Source organism: Tigriopus californicus, chromosome 11 (assembly GCF_007210705.1).
Source record: "Tigriopus californicus strain San Diego chromosome 11, Tcal_SD_v2.1, whole genome shotgun sequence".
In the NCBI taxonomy this organism is placed as follows: domain Eukaryota; kingdom Metazoa; phylum Arthropoda; class Copepoda; order Harpacticoida; family Harpacticidae; genus Tigriopus; species Tigriopus californicus.
Genome location: NC_081450.1, coordinates 194,887 through 208,559, shown reverse-complemented (window position 1 = coordinate 208,559; position 13,673 = coordinate 194,887). Strand labels below are relative to the sequence as shown.

The following is a 13,673-nucleotide window of genomic DNA, read 5'->3' as shown; positions in this document are numbered from 1 at the left end:
TTTAGAGCAACAATCGTGATAACATGCTTGGAGAGGGGCTTTAATGGTTGACAGTTCTAGTGTTAGGCCATAAGCCTTCCCGTTTGAACCATATCTCATCAGCTGCCTTGGTATTCCGAATAACAAGATTGAGTTATTCGAAACCCACTGATGGAGAAACCGCACTTTTTAAAGGCATTGCATATCAAACACAGAAATAAAAAGGCTAATTTAAATGTTGCCACAAAACGATTCAGCCAAGCTACCCTAAAACCTCATAGCACGCCAGGCCAAGAGAATGCATGCCTTACGAGCTAGCCAGCCAGACAGACGAAAATGTACAAGACTTGGTTGGCTTTTGAAAGACTCTTTTGGTGCGGTTAGCAAGTACTGAAGTTAAAGGGTGTAGCCTTCAAAGGGTGTCAGTACCATCACCATTGCTCTCTGATTAACGATATTAAGTGGACTATACAAGGGTAGCACAAAGTTCTTAATCTTTTGTCGTCTTGAATCATCAGAAAATTATTATTCTTTAAGGAAATACTAAATTTCAATGAGAAGGAAACTTTTTTCTGTTGTTATTCGATATGACCACTTCTTCCATGAATGATTTGCAATGATAAAACTACTGTTTAAAACGTCCCATTGAGCGTTTGATATCAACTTATGCGATTCTTGCTCAGAATATGGGATATCCATCTTGCAATAGATACAAGCTTTGGGACTTGTAAGCCAGATATTGAACAATGAACGCAAGTTATTCTTGTTCTATTATGATTATGGTCGCTATAAACGCTTTAAACGGGTTTCTGACCAATGAAGTAGGAAAGCCTGGTTCATGGTATAAGATTTTTCATGCATAAGAGATGAAATGTCAACCGTCATCCATTGCTCACAAGCACTGGATATAAAAGTATTTTCCAAAGCTAAAGGCTGCCCAACGAGTTCGAAAAATGGTTATCGAAGCATTCAGAACATGTTCAAGGGTATCCTAAGAGTATTTTAGGCCATATAAGTACTTACAAATGCTTCCAAAGCTTAGAATTCTGTGAAAGTAAAACATCTAAATCTATCTCAAAAAGCAAAAAAATGTGTACCATTAAGCTAAAAATATCGAGCAGGTTTCGTTCATGAAGGATTTAGGTGTAGTCCTCCAAGATAATGTTAAGTTCGATGAGCTTATCCAGTTGAAAGTTGGCAAAGCTTTTCAAACATGTGGTTGGATATATCGCACGTTTAAGTCCAGAGATAGCATCACGATGCTAACTCTGTACAAGTCGATTGTCCAGCCGCACCTTGAATATGCTTCACCCATTTGGGCTCCAATGAGTTCAGCGAGTTTGCCAAAGGTCGAACAAGTCCAAAGATGTTTCACTAGGAACATCACAAGAATGAGAGAGCTCTCGTATTGGGAGGGACTAGAAAAGTAGGGACTGTACGCTGTTCAGAGAAGGTACAAAAGGTATCTGGTACTGTACGTCTCTAAAAGCATCCATGAGCTTTGTCCCAACCCAGGATTTAGGGTCAATTCTAGTGACCATAGAGGCTTAACGTGCGTTTTGAGAGCACCTTCCAACCCTCAAGAATCCAGGCTGGTTCGAACAATGATGTCCAACTCTCTTCTTTCTCAGGCTTCTTAATTGTTCAATTTGCTGCCCTCAAATATTCGTATGGAGTGTGTACATGTTGATCCAGTAGCAGTACTTAAGTCAGACTTGGACTAACTTAAGTCAGTTTTTGACTAAAATTCCTGATCAACCCTATCTTCAAGGGCTAGCCAGATCCGCCAATTCTAATTCGTTGGTCGATCAAATAATATATGTGAACAAAAGTTAATTAAAATGAATAATTTTGTAGTCTTGAACTACTTGGAATTCCAATCCCAGTAGCGGTAAGAAAGTCCACAAAAGAAGTGCGTTTGATTTAAATGTGGGATTCCTGCAAACGGGAGGTTTTGTGACGGAATTGAAGGTTCAAAGTTCTGATCTATGAAGCACCGAACTCACCAACGTATTTACTTTTGTTCTTTGGGGAAACCAAGTAACAATTCAGTAGATAACTTTTGGCAAGGTTTCATTTATTCACCTAAATACAAACTGGCATCTGGTTTGGCTCACAGGATGCCTCCTTTGTCAGCTAATGTACAAAAGCATTGCATTTGGAAATCTCTTATATTTTGGTTTGCAAATCCCTAAAGATTTGGAAACTAACAGATCCACCGCAATGCTACACGAACCAAAACAATAACACTATTTTCAGAATCTAGGTCGTAAATCTTAAAATTTCTGAATGATTTCTTCTTGATTAGATTTATGTTATCTGTTAACGCTTAGGCGAGTGCGGCAAAAGATAGTCCTTTAATTTGAACTTGTTGCCAGACTCGTCGAGTCCGGACTAGAGTCTTTCATTGGAGTCAGGGCAAGCAAATAAGACTCGTCTCGCGAAAATCTAAGGAAAAATTAACATTTTTTTGACGAGTCCAACTCTAAGTCCTTTTCTGAAAGACTCAAAAACGGCCAATTTCTCAAAAATTGACTAAAAAACTCGATTGCACTTGGACTCGAGTTCGGACTCGCCCCAGCACTACTGTCTATGGATGGATAATATGTGGTACAAGCGATTTGAAAATGCTCGCTTGTCTTCAATTCCAGATGCTCGGATGAGCAAATCTAGTTGTGGTCCAATATCGGCTTGACCGTCATTTTCCATTGATTTCGATTGGATCAAATCTTGGGACAAGATCGTGGTGCTGAAGGCTGCTCGTTCCAAGGACAAAATCACAATCGAGAGCACCGCAGCGAATGTCAACAATCCAAAGAGACTGATTAGTTTATGCAGACCCAACCCAGATTGTTCTTGCACCTCACACGTCCCACTCACTTCCCTGAGAATGGCCTTCAAGGCTCGGGAGGAGGTGCCTTGATCCAAAAGCCGCATAGTTTGATACTGGATGAATGGGAAGTATTCCGAATCTTTTGGGAAAGCCACACTGAGCAGACCTGGGTATAAAGTCACCCAGGGGGCCTCAATCTGGCATTGATACATCTTGTAGTCGGCAAAAGACTCGATGTTGTAGAATACGGCTAGGTCTTCGTTGGCCGTGATCTTTTCGAGGCCGTCGGGTTCGTTGATGAAATAAGCATCCTCTTGTCCTGCCACTTTGGTTTGGTAGACTTGGTCAAAAACCGACCCCGCAGGAGCATCAAGAAAGATTCCCAAATACAAATCGTAATAACTTGGCAAGGATAGTCTAAAAGGAAGCTAAACATATTCAAACTGGTGTGTGCAAGTAAATCATGAAATTGGAGTTTCGGGATGATTTAAGGTCGCAAATCCATTGAATGGTTTAGTCATCGATATTTTCAAATATTGAAGGTATGCTTCGACTTTTCTCCGAATCCCATACCATGCACCAATCATAATTCATAGTAGGTCTTTTGAGCATGCGAAACAATGTCTATCTATCGAAAACTAGAATCGCACAAAAAAAGTATCGTCGCCCTTAGCTTGGCAGGACATCATTTTTACTTCGTCGAACTCTAAAGGATGATTAAGTCTGATTTGAATATTGGGACAAGCCAGCGGTTTCTTGAATTTTCTGCCCTTGTTCAAATACAGATATAGAATATATTGTCATAAAAATACACAGACCTGATAAGTGACAAGCACTTCCATAGGTTTAAGTTTATATTTTTCTTGGGCCAAAAGAGTGACAACAACAGCCATTGTTAACCCTTTAAGAAACTATTTTACCCAGCTATTTGGAGATTAATTAAATGGTAGGTGCATATTGAGTATCTTTTGTACCCCTAAAAGAAATCTTGAAAAATAAGACGTGAGGGAAAGTCCAAGCAGAAATGTAAGTCTTACTTGAACCCAGAAGCCAAGAATTCCTCCATGGTTGAAAAGGGCACTTGCGTTCTCCGAATGGATAGCTCCGACGTCAATGAAGCCCGATAAGCCATAAAGACGACATTGCCACCCAGCAATATGCCAAGCAATAGGTACTTTTGACAATCCTGTCTCCAGGCCGACACGGCATTTGGTTTTCGCCCAAAGTACGATCCAAAAACCAGCCAGCAAGCTCCTAAAAATTGACTGATCTTCTGGTAATGAGCAGACTCATTTGGTTGGTGATATAAATCAAACCAGTGAAGGGCGAGGCCCGTCAAAATAACGTGGAGCCCGAGGGTGAACCAGAGATAATCTTGAAAGGGCTTCAAGTAGCTCTGCCACGACCACTCCTCGCGACCCAAGCGTCTAATGAAGATGGCATAAGTCTCGGTCCCTAGAGGAATCAGGAAATTGGCAACTTCAAAGCGACTTGGATTGATGGTCATGGCCGTCATTCCCATATCCGCTTCGTGTTTGGCCACGGATGCTATCATGCCCGTCCATTCACCTGTCCCCGTTTTGGAACCCCAATTTCGATCCTTTCGAACATGAAGTGACGTGGAAAAGTTCATTTGTGGTCCGAGAATGTCCAGGAATATGGTTTTGTAGTATCCCCACACTTGGGATTGGTCCAGATTGTACCAAATGTCGCCTGAAGGGGTCATCATAATGTCATGGTCTTGCAGGGCCGTCTCCCGAAAGTTCACCCAAGGCAAAAGCCTCTCGGTCACGGCCGTAAAATGTTGACCGTGGAAATTAGACCTTCGTTCCAGGAAGGTGATGGTGGTGATCCTCTGTATTTGGCCTGTACTTGGGATCCTACGAAAGACAGGGTATTCTACCCTCACACCGTTGACGGAATACGTTTCCTTAGCCACATTCGTGTCTGGGTCAAAGAAATACACTTCTTGATTGATATGCAATGATATCTTCCTGAACATGGAGAAGTTCCGGTCGATCACCATGACCAAATGGTTGGTTCCAATCCTGATGTTTTGTTCCATAATTCCGATCAGGGCCGCTTCATTGAAACCGTCTGGGCAAATCAGTATGCTCTGTGAAAACCATTCCGTGGCCTTGATGTCATCTAAATCTATGCGGCAATTGGTAGGAAATGACGTTCTTCGTAAAAGTTCATGTGGTGGGTCCCTCCGAAGGATTAAGACACCCTTGTTCCAATCAAAGAAGTGTCCCATGCAATTCACTATTTCATAACCTCCACAATCAGCCAAAACATAAGTGAAGGATGGGAGGAATAGACACAGCCAACCTTTACCATTCCAATCGCGATGCATGACTGGCTAGTTGATAGTAAAAAACACTTCTTTGACATTGAATGGACGTTTCATTGTCATTGACTTCATTTTACTTTCAATCTAGTGGAAAAAGTCAGCTCGCCAAAACATGGCCGTTAATGGTGGGCTTAATGTTGGAAACGCTCTCTGCCCATCCATCCCCTGACTAGAGTAATATGCTGTAATTGCAGGCCTAGTGTTGAAAAAAATCTACGTGAATAAATTGAGCCATGCATGGGCTATTGAGGGGGGAAGCGACACGACTTTCCATCTTCCACAAAGTTATGCCATTGAGTTGAATCTAAACAATAAAGTGATAAGTAGTGTGTAGCAAATAAAAATGTTTTTGTTCCTGAATTCTATCGATCTAGCTATGTATCTATTTTATTTACATCATTTTGCTATGATATGAAGTTCAAAATTCTCAGCACCTGCAGCTTGGCCTGACTTGATGGGAAACGTTTGGTGATGTCAAAAAGAGGCTCTTTGAACGCTCTTACAAAAAAAAATCTTCCGAGAAAAACGCTTATCGGAAAAATGAGATAAAGAAACTCTTCACTTCAAATTGCATAAGCCATTAAGCATTGACTGACTAGAACCACGTCTGGTCATCAAATTGTCTGCTTCTCGATATTGTAGATTGCTGACAAACATGTAAACAATTAGGCAGTCGGACGAACTCATGGGACGAATGCACTAACCACAGCACCTACCACACAAGGATGCAGGGGATTCATTAGGTTTCAACGGTATGATTTAATCTTATTTACCTTTCAGATCAATACTACCAACCATAATAAGCGTGTTATCCTTTCATAATTGAGCAGAAGTGCACCCCAATTGTAAGGCGGGGCGGGAGAGGGTATGAATTCCAATTACTAACAACTATTATTGTTCAATTGAAGCCTCCAATGGGCAAGGGAAAACAACTCAAAAGTACCAAGGCTCATTCGAATGATTCGTTAGTTCAACGTTGACAAATGCAAAGTAATTTGCAACGGGATATGACTTCCCATTGGTTCTGGATCACAATTCATATCGGGGTATGAATGGGAAATGTTCCTTTGTCACGGTTGGCAATAACCTAAACCGATGAGCCAATCTGATTACTGATTCATGAGTTTGGCCATGAAACATTAGCCCCGAGCTTGGGTCGACCATTGGTTAAACGCAATTGAGAGAAGTAAGAGTATCGCAAAATTCATAAATACCCAACTAACTATCAATGAGAATATGAATTGAATCTAAAATAAGGGTTAATGTTTAATGCATCCAAGCGTTAATGTCTAAATATTCAGGAACATCATTTGTAGGTTCACATTAAACCCATTACCACCTGGACGAATGATTTCAGCACTTCATACAGTATAACCCTTCAGTAAGAACTCTTCTTGGTTGAATTTGCTTTTTCGTTGAAAACCAAACAAGTTCCACCTCAAGAAGTTTTCTGAAATGTAAACACTCAAAATTACCTTGACTCTCAGTTACATCACTTTCTTAATGGTATTTTTTGATCCAGGGGCCAACCATGTGGGACAATATACTTTCGATTTGAAGGATGCCATGATGAAGCCTTTTCAGTTTTCAGGGTTAAATGCTTATCTGAACAAGAGATCTTAGAAAAGGGGCTTGTAGGTTAATGCCAAAATGACATCGTTATCATTCTTTCTACATGAACAAGGATTGTTCAAGGACAGTTGGGATATCTTTGACAGCTCGTTCATATCGGCTCATGCACTCTTTCAAATGTCAACAATTTGAAACCCCTCGAAACAATAATGTGAGTATTCGTGTTTGGGATTTTCAAGATAGGTTCGTGCTAAAAACCGTTCCAATCAAGAGCAAAAAATCTTCATGGTGAATTGATGGCGTGAGAGATCGGACTGGATTGTACTATAGGTAGTGAGACAACGGTGTAGGTGTCGGAGTATCTCTTCGTTCATGGAAGATAAGCCATTCTACGTATGATTCCCCTCCCCTTGGGCAGGTTTCAAGGTAATTCGTCCCTTAATGGAATTATAATGACCTAGTGCTCTGTCATTGTCGCAGAGGACACGAAAGTGGGAAACCAACAAATTCACGTTATTATCTGATTCAACCGGCACAACTCCATATCCTCTGGCCAGCTTTATTTGTGCTTGTGGCCAGCTACACAACTACAAAATATAAATTGCGTACTTGAAGTTAGACGGTTGTGCTAAACAATGGAAATCCATTCATGGTAGAGGTTAAACTCATCTTTTTCCATAATAGTAAAATGCGCCCTCCCCCACTAAACAAATTAAGCCACCTATTTCATGGAGTGTAATTGTATTCTTAAAATTTCCCTCATAAATGGCGCCCTACTAAGGGCTAAAACAGAGCTTAAACATTTTTGAATTTACTTTCGCATTGATCCTCTGACCAATGGACTTTTTATATTTGATTTCGAGTTCACTGAAACATGGCTTTGACCTAATGCAATCTTGGAGTCATTTAGTTTCCGTGATTATTTGTATTAGAGGACAAAAAATAGAGCCAAAACGTGAAAAAATATTTTTGCAATGCTAGTTTACTTCTGTAGGTATTCGTCAAGAGATAAAAATAAAAGAACCTTCTAACCCTAAAACAGAGCTTGTACCGGGTCATTCAGCAAAACAGCAACTCTACAGGGTGGAAAGAAATTGAAGGTCGGTCTTTGTGGCTTTTGAAAATCCTACCCCCTAGCTCAAAGAATGCTTTGATCAGATTGAGTTTCCAGTTTTTCATTAAAAGGGATTATTGAAAAACCTAATACCATACCATGAATGATCCAATTTTACTCCAAAGGATATTGGTAACCCTCTGATGTTTGGCAACCTAAAGATTGAGTCTTGAAAATCCAGATTTTGGCCCTTGGCCCGGTCTGTTCTAAAAATATTTATTGTATTTGCATGAGGGGTTCCAGTTTCCAATGGTTTGAGGATGAACACTGAAAGGCTCACCAACGTTTCTTTGTCTTTGCCGGCCTTCAGGATGCCATTAGCCTTGGTGCTGACCTTAAGACTGCGCGCCCTCACTGGAATTTTCAGATATTGCTTTGACGGCACTCTATTAGAGGGTTACATATCGCCTCCAGGATATCGTTGGACCATTTGTAATATGTCACATGGTACTTAACGGTTCCTCTTCATGAATGCTAGTGGTTTCATGTGAAAAAGAATCTTTGAGCAGGGAGAAATGCCGTGAAAAGCAACCATGGAGGCCCTTAATTTATTTACACCGTGTAAATGCGACATCCCTGGCTTGCATGTTTTTTGGTTAGAGGTGCTAGGGTCTGAGGGTGCATCTCGCCCGTCCAGCGAGGACAGCCATCACATCATCTATTTTCCAAATTCTGATGGGCAATTTTTCCAGTCCGGTAGCAGATTGGGTTTTCATCCGTGGGAGTAGCTAACGTCTAAACGTTTCCTTCAGAAAGGTCAGGGGGGAGAATCGAACCAAGGACCTCACTCACGTTAGGAAACTACGCTAACCATTGCTCTACGTCTCCTATTAATGATCGCATTGCAATGTTTTTGGAAAAATTAGTTATATCATCAAAAAACAAACGCGTTATTGAGAAAAAAAGGAAATGCCTTGCAATTCATTTCAAGCACAGTTTTGCCGAAATGGCTCCACAAGTTCCACAAGTGAGGTCCGACACCAATCCAATTGGAGACGAATCGTGGCTGCAGCCGTCTGCGTTTGTACCTGGGCTCGAAGAAAAACGAGGGGCATCTTCTTGCCATCGGAGGCCACAAGAAATACACTATGGTTTGCTGTATATTGTGCATAGAGTATGCTGTGTTGGATTGACCAGCAGAGAGTTAGATTCGGATCCAGATGATTAACCGGCGATTCATATCTTTAAATGTTACTGGGTTTAGCCATGAGGAATGAGGGAGAGGACCTACGTGGCCTTCTTTCATCAATTTTCGGAAGGCGTTTGATTTTGTCAACTGGACGAACTGACAAGCAAACGTAAAGAAAATAATGGACCCAATTGAACCTTTATCAGAAATCGTATCCATTGAAACTATTGCAGTGAAACCAAATCCACGCAGAAGCCATCGCATTGCTACAAAGAAAGTAGTTCACTTTGTGACGTGAAATCATCTCCTGGGGTGACTATTTGATATATTTGGGATGTTTTCTGCCATGTGAAAATCTGGGGGTAGAGGAAGAGTTTCCCTCTAACACAACTCATAACCTATGAGAAACAGCGGTGCCCAAGCACAACATTGAGTTCTATTTTTCTCTCTGATAAATATATGCCTATCCTCTCCTTTAAATTCACCTTTAAATATTATCATTTAGATTTGGATTGAGGATTAGAACTTAACAAACGTCTGGCTTCGATGCTCCGGGTTGATTGAGATGTGGGATAGAACTCGACTTCGCCAAAAGTGAGATGGAATCAAAGGAATAAAGTTCACGACTGGAACTTCCGGTGTCGATCTCAACATTTTAAAATGGAGGCCAGCAAATCGGGGGCCAAGTTTTAGAGAGCATACATTGTTAAATATGATTGATTTAAGCCAGGTCTCTAGAGTTTCCCTACATAGAAGTGAGTAAATGAACTGTTGCGTTGCTGGAAAAAAAGAAGGAAAGGTAGCTTTTTAGAAATTTTGTAAAAATAACATTGGTTGCATCCCAAGTATTTTTTGAGATAGGACATGATATACACACGAGGAGGGCGTATTCGTACATATGAAGAATGTTTGTTTTGTTTGTTACGAAGTCAGATGGCAGCTCTGTCGCTCGGCCTGCCTGCTATCTGAATGATGGGAGTCCCAATCGAGGGATATATTCCCGCTTCGTTGTCACACCCAACATTGATTATGACCTCACCCTCGGGAATGGCCGCAGGCTCGCTCATTTAAGCTGTTAAAGCAGCAACTCATGCTGTAATTTAAATACCGCAAAGAAGCTTGGCCTTGGCTTCCCTGGGATAGAACCAGGATTCGCTAATTGGTAAGCCAATGCTCTACCAATACGATACCCCAGCAAGCCGTACATATGAAGAATGTCGACTTGGAATATTTCCATGACCAAGTTAGATGGTAAACTGCGAAGGTTAAGGCAGGGAAACGGAAAGCCAATGCTCGCACGAGCTCTCAGATTAGTTTCTCGAAGATATGAAAAAGAGACGAGCTGCAAGGGGATACTCACCCCAAGGTAACGAAACTCGTTCACTCTTTCAAGGGGGTCGTTATTTTTCCGGATCAGACCTAAAAGAGACCGATCTAGCCATGGAGGCCTCTTTCGATCCCGCCTTGCCATCGTTGAAACAAACAAGTTATTTTCTATCAACAATGCATATCTGAAAAGCGACCATCTGTCTTCAATGGACTCTCCACTTAGGATCCTAAACCAGTCGTATTGGCAGACATATTGACAAAAGGACCCAATGTCAGCCTTTGCTAGATCTGGGATTAGTTGACACGAATGCGATTGGTGTCGCCCAACGTCGATTGATGATTCGATGGGAATATGGTCAGTTATGCTTAGATCCTCCCGAGCCGTTACATATTTCAGGGTTTGTGGACAGTTTGTCAGTCCCAAGTCTATCAGATTTCCGGACAGATGGGTGGGTAGATTTACTTGCTGTTCAAGGAAACCGTCTTCAAGTACTGCAGGATATTCTCTGTCTTTTCGTGAGCTCCCCGGCAAGGTTGGCCAATAAATATTGGGATGGTTAAAATCTCCGATTACCACCACTACATCCTTTTGGAAGTTCGAAAGTAAATGGTTTACTTGGTCCCTGTGTTGAGGAGGTGCAGTCGGAGACAGATGGATGCAATTAATACATGTGGACCATTCCCGCGGTCGTGCCACATACATCACGTACCAAAGTGTATTCTTCAGAGGGCAAATGTCGTAGTAACTTCTTCTCAGTATCTTATTGAGACGTCATCAGGAACAAGAGGATCCTCAAGGGAGCAAACCTCTGCGCCCCTCTTACACTGCATTTCCACTATTTCTATCGATAGGTTTGTTGAAATTCCAATTAAGCAAACCTTTCTTTAACGTTTACCTTTATGGCCCTTAGACCTCAATCTCACAGTCATAAATGCCTTTCCTCGGATTGCCAAGATTTCTTCCTTGTGGATCTTCAGTTCGTTCAAGACGAAATCAGCTAGTTCAGTCCATTGGAGACCAGCACCCTCTTGATTAAATGTGAATTCCACATACACATGTTTTGGTCATATGGTCATATGATGGAGGAGGCACTTTCAGTTACCTTTCTACCTTGCTGACTCGATGAGTCAGAGATCGATGGAGATCGTAGGGTCATACTGGAGGATCCACACTTCACCCCGGGCATGGGCCTCGTACGGATTTGGTCCTGACCTCTATTTCGATGTTGTAACACACTCCAGATACATGAACACAGGTATTGAGTGACTAGAAATCCTAAATTGAACTAGACGTACACAGAGCGAGCACGTCTTGACGCCTTTAAGAACAGCCTTACAAGTGGTTCGGATGATCTTGATCCACAGAGTCTAGGCCTGAGTTTCACAGAAATTTCGGCCAGATATTTAGAACAGAGGAGGCTTATGCAAATGACGATTTTATCAGGAATTCAACACACACACCCAAATCACAACCAACCACGTCTGCATTCTATTGTAAAATTGATCAGCTAATAATTTTCCAATGAAGGAAGCTGTGGTTTGTAATTAGGGGTTGGAAAGTCCTGACGGACCCTGTATCCTGAACCGCTGATCTAATTGCACTTCTTTCAACTTCGTTCCGTTCAAATTGCTTGCCGATGCATTTCATACATAAAAGATGCGTTCATCTCAATTAGATCACTTTTCATCAAACGTTTGGAGCGCATTAAACGATAAGGCATATCATGGCACAATCGCACGGCTAGGAGCACAAATTCACTTCCATCACTACCTTAAAAGCGTCGAAAATGGCACCGCTCGGACCATAATGAATTGATGACAAGATGTGGCTTTTTAAAAGCGAATGCTGTTTTGACAAATGTCTTTGAAGGGGCAGTTATCTTTCTAGTAATTCGATCAAATTATACATACCTCCTAACACCGGACCAGATATTCAAGGACGATTGCAGTTGCTTCACCACAATGACTGTCCATTGGGTAGGGCTGAAACTAGATTCAGTGGATGATCTCAAGGGAATGGTCACGTTTCCGCAATGAAATGGTCGAGGGTCATGGAAGAACAAGCAGATCCGCACACTTTCCGAAGCCGAAAATCTATTCATCACTCGAAATCGAAAGGCGCCATTCGAGTGGCAAGACATTCGGACTCTCTCCCTAAAAGAACAAGAGTACCTTCAAATATCAAAAAAAAAATCTAAACCTCAAATACATTCGTCATTCAAATTCACTGGAATAAAAGACTTTTGCAGAAGCGAATTAAGATCTAAGATGTGTTCTCTTTCATTCCCGGAATTGGGATCAGAGTAGAAAAATATTGGTACGTTTGAATCGGTAATGTTCCTTCTCTACGTTGAGACTGGCATTGATTGTTTTTACTGGCAACAACTCCTCACTGATGACACACGGGATAAAGAAAGACAGCAAAATGTTGCTTTTTTTAGTGTAAAGTTAGTGTCATTTGGCTCGAAAGTTACAAAAAAATGGGGGGAAGTGGCCATTTTGGCTATGTCTGCAAATATTGTTACAAAGCGTCTGGTGTTTTTTGGTTCTTGAACACTCAATATCCAAGCACATGTTTGCCGTTCTTAGAGGCTCTTTCGTTAGCAGTGGGTCGCCTATCAACATCTTATTCACCCAAACTACTTTTGTATACTTGAATGTACTTTTCGTGAAAGTCTTAAAATTTCAAGTGATCAATCACGTTTTGATTTTGGGAGGTTCAGCATTGGGATGTAAAAAGCATGGCAGGATGATCAAAGTGAGATTTACTTAAGGAGTTGGCGTAACCAAGCTGTCAAAGAGGCAGCGCAAACAAGGCAAGAATCCTCTCCCTAGGAGCCGTGTGTTCAAACCTCAGTGTTGTATGGTATGTAGTGATGGGTTTCGATCCGGAAAATCTGCTGTTTTGTGTTTTGCTTGAAGAACCTCTGGTAGGGCTCCCATTCCAACGAAAAAGGGTAGAGAAATGAAGACCCAAGATCAGGAACGAGTTTTGAAGCAGCCCTGGTTCCAAGACCTAGAACGGTAGGGTCGCGTTTTGCCACTCATTTAAGGAGTTTTTATTTTGATATTGTACTCTCTTTAGCTTGTGATGGGAGCCCTAACCGAGGTCCTTTAAACTAAAAAGCTGACCTTCCGGATCGAAACACATCACTACTGGTATGTCACTTACGAGGCTGATACTTCAATAATAACGTCTTCAACCGAATAAATGGAAACTAATACGGTAGCACATAAGCCTTGGTAAATTCATCGCTGATTAGTCGCCGAGTCAATGTGGAAACTCCTTTTTACATGAAGTAATTATTCGCAGAGGGATAGTTTGATTTTAATACAAAACGTGTTTAAAGTTGTATGATTTTAT

At 41.4% G+C, this 13,673-nt stretch overlaps 1 protein-coding gene across 2 annotated transcripts in view; it reads right to left on the bottom strand.

Annotated features, from left to right (window-relative positions):
• Positions 1-2,054: 2,054 nt before the first annotated feature.
• LOC131891101 (probable glutamate receptor) overlaps positions 2,055-13,673 on the bottom strand; it is a 15,105-nt gene continuing 3,486 nt past the window's right edge. Inside the window, exons 2-3 of one of the 2 annotated variants that reach the window (XM_059240607.1) lie at positions 12,221-12,463; positions 2,055-3,229 (exon numbers count right to left, since the gene is read on the bottom strand). In XM_059240607.1, the coding sequence (XP_059096590.1) occupies positions 2,563-3,229; positions 12,221-12,463 (910 nt within the window). In that variant the 3' untranslated portion in view covers positions 2,055-2,562. Of the gene's footprint in view, positions 3,230-3,849; positions 5,167-12,220; positions 12,464-13,673 lie in introns of those variants that run through there. The other variant, XM_059240608.1, reaches the window with a different exon arrangement.